The sequence below is a fragment of the Phoca vitulina genome, unplaced genomic scaffold, assembly GCF_004348235.1.
Source record: "Phoca vitulina isolate PV1807 unplaced genomic scaffold, GSC_HSeal_1.0 scaffold21, whole genome shotgun sequence".
Classification (NCBI taxonomy): domain Eukaryota; kingdom Metazoa; phylum Chordata; class Mammalia; order Carnivora; family Phocidae; genus Phoca; species Phoca vitulina.
In genome coordinates, this window is record NW_022589724.1 from 31,366,702 (window position 1) to 31,373,329 (window position 6,628).

A 6,628-nucleotide genomic window follows, 5' to 3' on the forward strand; every position below is an offset into this window, starting at 1 on the left:
AGATTTTTTTTATTTATTTATTTGACAGGGGTGGGGGGGTGGAGGGAGATCATAAACAGGGGGAGCAGCAGAGGGAGAGGGAGAAGCAGGCTCCCCGCAGAGCAGGGAACCTGACTCAGGGCTCGATCCCAGGACCCTGAGTTCATGACCTGAGCTGAAGGCAGACGCTTAACCGACTGAGCCACCCAGGCGCCCCTCCCAAGGGGATTTTGATGCAGGACCTGATATAAATAGTATAAACCCTGACAATGTAAAAATAATAGAAGCACTAAAAATAAATGCAGAGCCGGGAGGGGAGGCCAGGGGAAGAGGAAATGAAAATTGCCTGGTCTTTCATTTTTTTTTTTTTTTTAAAGATTTTATTTATTTATTTGAGAGAGAGAGTGAGAGAGAGAGAGAGCACAAGAGGGGGGAGCGGGAGAGGGAGAAGCAGACTCCCTGCTGAGCAGGGAGCCCGATGCGGGACTCGATCCCGGGACTCCAGGATCATGACCTGAGCCGAAGGCAGTCGCTTAACCAACTGAGCCACCCAGGCGCCCCTTGCCTGGTCTTTCAAACCAGGACCTGCCCGATGGGGTCAGGATGGCAACTCGGGCTGGAAACGCATCCAGCTCCACAGCTAACGGTCCACAGGGATTTCTCTTTCTCCGGGTTCGCAGGTTCTTCCAGGAGATGGTACTTGTGCAGTGGAGGTAAACGAGCTTCTAGCTCCCAGTGTCTTCTGCTTCTCTTTGGTTTCCCATCCTCTGTCAAGTTCAGGTTCGATCTAATACTTCCAGGCTGCAGAGCATGTGGGGGATGACCTCATCTTTTCACATCGGCGCCAGCTCATCTCTCCCCCTTGTTTCTAGTGGTTGAGCATGTGTGCGCCAGGCACGGTCCCAGGCGTCTCCCACGCCGTGGCCCGCCGGCTGCACCCAGCTGGCAGGAAGGGGTTCGGAGGGCAGGGCCCGGGACGCTGATGTGTCCATGTCGCAGGTTGGGACTTGGAACTTGGTCTTAGGGGACACGGTCTTACACTTCCACGTTCTACTTCCTCTGCACACCCGCACAGAGAGGTGCCCGCATGGCCCCCCCGGTGACGACACTGCCTATTCTCGGTAGTAGGCTTCTGTGGTTCTTGCTGTTATGTTCTTCTTTGCATTTTATTTTCTTAAAGCAATACAAAAACAAGTGTATAATTAAAAAAAAAAAAACCTGCTTTCCTAAGATATAAGGCACATAGGACACGATTCACCCATTTAAGTGAACAATACAATGGTTTTTGGTATGTTGTTATTTAAAAAATTATGTGCGTGTGTATGTTGACCATAAAATTGTCATGATTTTTTAAAAAGATTTTTTATTTATTTATTTGAGAGAGAGAGTGAGAGAGAGAGAGCACAAGCACGAACAGGGGAGGGGCAGAGGGAGAGGGAGAAGCAGGCTCCGAGCTGAGCAGGAAGCCCCACATGGGGCTCCATCCCAGGACCCTGGGATCATGACCTGAGCCAAAGGTAGATGATCCACTGACTGAGCCACCCACGTGCCCCAAAAATTTTCTTAATTTTTAAGTGCCCAATTCAGTGGCATTGATCACATTCACCATGTTGTGCAGCCATTACCTCTTTCCAGGTCCAGAACTTATTTATCACCCCACACAGACATTCTGTCCTCTGAAAGCATTACTTCCCACCCTGCTCCCCCTGCCCCTGGGAGCCTCTGTGCTTCTGGGTCCGGCTTACCTCTCTCGGCACGATGTCCTCCAGGTTCATCCACAAGCCTGTGTCAGAATGCCCTCCCTCTTTAAAGCTGAGTGATATTCCAGCATGCAAACACACTACGTTGTTTATCCACCTTCTGTCGATGGACACCTGAGTTGTTAGGTTTTTTTGGCCATTGTGGTTAAGGGTGCCATGCACGCGGATGTCCGGACCTCTGTTCCAGACTCAGCTGAAGGGGACACTCAGGCGACAGGCCCGGGGCACTGAAGGCGCTCAGTGAACCCTCAACACCTCCCTCCTGGTCCTTCTGAGTTTACAAAATGTTTGGACGTGTCCTGCGTTTGGTCTTTTCAACAGCTTGCGAGGGCCGGTACCAGCATCATTCATTCCTGTCCTACAGGAGTGGAAGCTCTCAGAGCCACTCCCTGGAAGGGTCAGGACAAGACCCCGGCCCCCCAGCTCCGCATGCAGCAGCCTTCCCCCCAGCTCCGCATGCAGCCCCTCCCAGCCGTCTCCAGTTGCTGAGGGGCCAGGGGCAATGAGAACACTCAATGAAAGAGGAGGAGGGGTGGAGAAAGAGAGCTCCCATGGCGGCTCCTCTCGCTGCTCGTGGGGCCACCACCCTGCTGGAAGGCAGACCCCAGAGAGCAAGGGCTCCTCCATGGCAGAGCCGCTCAGAGAGCGAAGGCCTGGCGGCCCCACCACCACCTTCTCTTCTCAAGGTGCATGAGCCCAGCTCCTCGCCCTCCGCCCGGAGGGTGCCTCCTCCAGCACCCAGCGGCTCGGGGACAGGCTGGGGGTTGGCATCCCGTCCTGGCTCTGCACCTCCCTGGGTGACATGTTAGTAACCCCCGCCAGGGCTCCCTTTTCCCCACCTGTGATGGGAGAGGGTTGGACCGTCCGTATGACCCCTGGCAGCCTTCTTCACAGAGTTTACTTTCCAAGGGCTAAACACTAAACAATGGGACAGAGAAGAGAGACACGTGTTTAACATCTCTTGCCACCTTGCTTCCCAGAAAACAGTTGCTTGGGGACTTTTCTCCCCAGAAAGGGGAGTTTAAATGGGAAATGTGAACCCCAGGACAAGCTTCCCTGGTCTAAGACTTGGATCTCCAGATGGGGGTACGTGTAACAGGACAACGTCTGGTGACAGGAAGGAAGACACAATGCAGACCCCCCGGGGACCCTTTCAGGCCTGTGTGTACCCGCCCCCTCGTGTATGCACACAAACCATGAACACAAGCACAGATCCTCACCCACACACCCTGGATGCGGACAGCAGCCCCAGAACACGTTCTGTTCCCCTTGTGCCCCCACGCTGACCACCCCAGGAGGACAGGAAGAAGGCCTATCTGAGCACCCGATGACCCGCTTGCTAGCTCTGCCTGCCACCCCCCACTCCCACGCCTGCCTTGAGACCCCCTTCCTGGGTCTGAGCGTCAGTCCATCTCATTAAACGCTGACACCTAAGGGCAGTTCAGCTTCTGTCTCTGTACCCTGGGGACGTCAAGCCTTACCTCCGGGGCGGGGCCGGCAGCCCCTCCCCCGGCGGCTAGTCCCCGCCCCCTCCTGCCATCCCCATCCCAGATCCCTGGGGTCCGGAGCCCCTGCAGCTGCGGCCAGCCAGGATGGACTCCTCTCTCCGAGTTAAATTTCCCCCGCCTTTTTGATGTCACATCCTGTCCCAGCCTGCTTCCCCGCCGCCGCCCTCCCCACTCCCGCGCGTGAGCGTGGCGCGCGGGTCCCTCTGCGCCACCCGGCTGCCTTCCTCGCAAACTTTTGGCACCGCCGCCCAGGCGCGCCGGTGCGGGGGGGGGGGGGGGGGGAGCGCAGGAGGAGGGGCGGCGGAGGGCCGCGCCCCGCCCGGGGACAGCGGGGACAGCGCGCAGGACGCGCTCGCCATGCAGAGCGGAGGCTCCGGGTGCTGAAGGCGCGGGGCCAGCAGAGCCGGGAGCGCGTCCGCGTCCACGCAGCGCCGGCACCAGGGCTCCTGCATGCCAGGACGGCGGCCGTGGCAGCGAGACATGCAACCGGCCCGGAAGCTCCTCAGCCTCCTCTTCCTCATCCTGATGGGCACCGAACTCACTCAAGTACGTGCATCCAACGCCATTTTCCTCCCTGCGAGCGAGCGAGCGAGCGAGCGAGCGCGGCGTCCGCCCAGCGCACGGGGACCCTGAAGTCGGGGAGCGGCTGGCTCCCAGCTCCCGCCTGGGTGGGGAGGGGGTCCCAGTGCCGCGCACCCCGCTTGGAGGGAGGGGCGCGGGCTGACCCCAGACTGCTGCGTGCCCCCACCTCCCGAACCCCCAGCCCTGGCCCAGCGCAGCTGGGGGGCTGCCCCCTCTCTCGTGGGACCCCCAGCCTCCCACTCCCCTGAGAAGTTCAAAGGGCAGCATGAGGGGCTCCTACCGCTGCTATTGTCGTGGGGGGGGGGGATTCGGAGCAAGGTGTCCAAGCTCCTGGCATTTCCAGAGGTAGATCTAAGTCCCACCCCCCACACCCCTGCTCCAGAGCATCCTGCATCTCTGCCTTTGGGTATAACGCTGCCCTTGGGGCTCCCGAAGCAGGGGGTGTTGGCAACTCTGCCTCGGAGGCCAGACTGGGAAGGGCAGGCAGTGCGTGCGGGGCTGGGTGCATTGTGGACTCAGTGTGGCCTCAGTGTGGCGGCTCGGGGGGTTGTGGCCACACGCGCGGCAGGAAGTGTGAGTGGCGAGCCGCCGTGTGTGTGGGGACTGCTGGGCATTTTAAGCGGGCTTGCCATCCCCTGAACAATGTATCAATAGAAAGCCTGTCTCTGGCTGGTATGCTCCATTTTAAAAATCCATTTGGGAGCTGGCAGGTCTGGGAGGAGGAGAAGGGCTGTCTGGGAGCACTGGAATGGGGGTGTTGTTTTGGCACCAGGGTGCTGGGAAGAGGCTGCCAGCTTCAGGAGCCCGGCTGCTCCGGAGTGACATTAAAATGCCCTTTCGATGGTGCCACTGTGCCACGCTCAGAGCTGAGAGACGCTGCAGGTCCAGGAGGTGGACGGGTGGCCCCGTGCCTTGGCCACAAGCCCCAGCTGCCCCCGACTCTCCTTCCCTCCCTCTGTCTCCTTCCATCTCAGGATGAAAGAGGAAAACAAAGAGAGAGGGCAAGAGGTGGATCACAGGAGAGAAGGCAAGAGGTGGATCACAGGAGAGAAGGCTCTGGAACAAGCTTGCCTTGTTCCGCCCTGAAGCCCTTGCCGGCTCCCTGGCTCTGCTCGGGAAGCGCAGCGTGGGGAGGGTTCCGTGCTCCATCTGTCCTCAGAGACCTCTTCCCCGGGGCCCCAGACAGTTGGCTCCCCTGGAGAGGCTCTGCACCGTCTCCCGCAGAGAAGTTTTCTTGGCGGCCGGGAGAGCCTGGCCGAGGGGCTTGTGTACTGCGGACGGACAGTGTGCACGTGCGCACACACGCACACTCACACACATGAGCACACACGGGCAGACCGGAGCCGGGCAGCTGACGATTAGCAGCATGTGCCTTATTGAGACGTTCTGGGAAAGAGTGAGTTCTCCGGGGCCCTGGGTGGGGCTGTCCGGAGGGCCCTCCGAGCCTCAGTGGCCTTCTCCATTCCAGGCACCCAGACCACAGATGCTTTTCATCCAGAGGTCTCCTCCTCACATCTTTTTAAAGATCCCCTGTTCTGGAAAGAAACTTTCGGTTCAACTTCAATGGGAAGCTTTGTCTCGGTGGTGAAAGTGTTTGCCTGGCCCTGCTGATGGTTGTGTCCCCCGCCCCCGACGAGGGTCAGCCAGCCCCCGCACACGCACCTGCCCCTCCTCCTGCAACCAGGTCCCCCTTCCAGACCCAGGTCAGCTCCCCAGCCCCCACCCCCTGCGCCAGCAAGGGGAATGGTTTTGTTTTCCCGTTTCTGAAGCAGAGCTGTGGGATGTCTCCAGGGACTGTGTCCCTCGGTGCAGCCCGGAGGCATGGCCCCACCCTTGGGGGGCCTGCCTCTGAGGTTAGGCTACCAGAGTCGTCTCTGTTGGAGGCCTATTGTCCTGAATTGTGGTGGGATTTTAGAACAAAGGCTCAACCAGCTAAAATCACTTGGATTGTTCCTGTCTAGGAAGGTTCAGAGAGTGGCCACCAGGTCCAGAGATCCCTGCTCCCTGGTGCTGCCCAGGTGGCCCCATCAGGGCTGGGCCAGGGGCCTGTCCCCTTTAGCAGTAACCTCTAAGGTGGGGAGTAGAGTTGGGAGCAGGTGTGGGTCAGGGCTGGGCTGCTCTTAATCTGAAAGCTGCTTGGGGACATCCACACTCAAGAGTCTTGCTTTCTTGATCCCAAAATGATTCAGCCCTGGGAAGCCACACCGCGCAGCCGCATGAGCCAAGCTCCATATGCTTGTGAACACCTAAAATAAGCCAACGGAGAGCCGAGCACTGGAGGCTGAGCCCTGAGGGGTCTGTCTCCCCTGCCCATCCTGTTCCTCACCCACTCTAAGTTGCTCCCACAGCTGCACCCTCCCTTTGGGGACCCTTCCAGAGATCTGCACACAAGGTTCCAGGGCCATCGTGATCGCGGGTCAGCCCGCGTTGAAGTGGGAACAAGTCAGAAACGCGAGGCTCCTACCTGTGCTTCATCCGCGCGCCTGAGGGATGCAAGCGGCTGGGCGGGCGGGGGAGGGGACATGGCCGCGCCATCTGTTCTCCCGAGGGCTCGCGTATGATGAGCCACTCAGTCCAGTGCCAGCCAGTGATGGACGGCCTACTACGTGCCAGGCTGGTGGGCCCACGGGAATTCTGTCCTCAGGAAGACGTCTTACTTGTTCTTGTTCTGCGATTTCCAATCTGGTGCTCCACGCTCCTTGAGAAGCATCTTAGGAGTTTCTGTGGGGTGTGGGGGAGCGGACCCCTCTGTCCTGGCGGAGGCTGGGTGCGGGGGAGCGGACCCCTCTGTCCTGGGGG

At 59.2% G+C, this 6,628-nt stretch overlaps 1 protein-coding gene and 1 long non-coding RNA gene across 3 annotated transcripts in view; one reads left to right on the forward strand and one right to left on the reverse strand.

Moving 5' to 3' along the window:
• Positions 1-545: 545 nt before the first annotated feature.
• LOC116641029 lies at positions 546-2,659 on the reverse strand. The gene is made up of 3 exons (XR_004301124.1): positions 2,579-2,659; positions 1,725-2,097; positions 546-1,152 (listed from the first exon to the last, which is right to left on the reverse strand). It is a non-coding gene; the product is annotated as an uncharacterized LOC116641029 (long non-coding RNA).
• An 860-nt stretch (positions 2,660-3,519) lies between these two features.
• OLFM1 (olfactomedin 1) overlaps positions 3,520-6,628 on the forward strand; it is a 34,976-nt gene continuing 31,867 nt past the window's right edge. Inside the window, exon 1 of one of the 2 annotated variants that reach the window (XM_032418375.1) lies at positions 3,520-3,793. In XM_032418375.1, coding sequence (XP_032274266.1) covers positions 3,698-3,793 — 96 coding nt within the window. In that variant the 5' untranslated portion in view covers positions 3,520-3,697. The remainder of the gene's footprint in view (positions 3,794-6,628) is intronic. The other variant, XM_032418376.1, reaches the window with a different exon arrangement.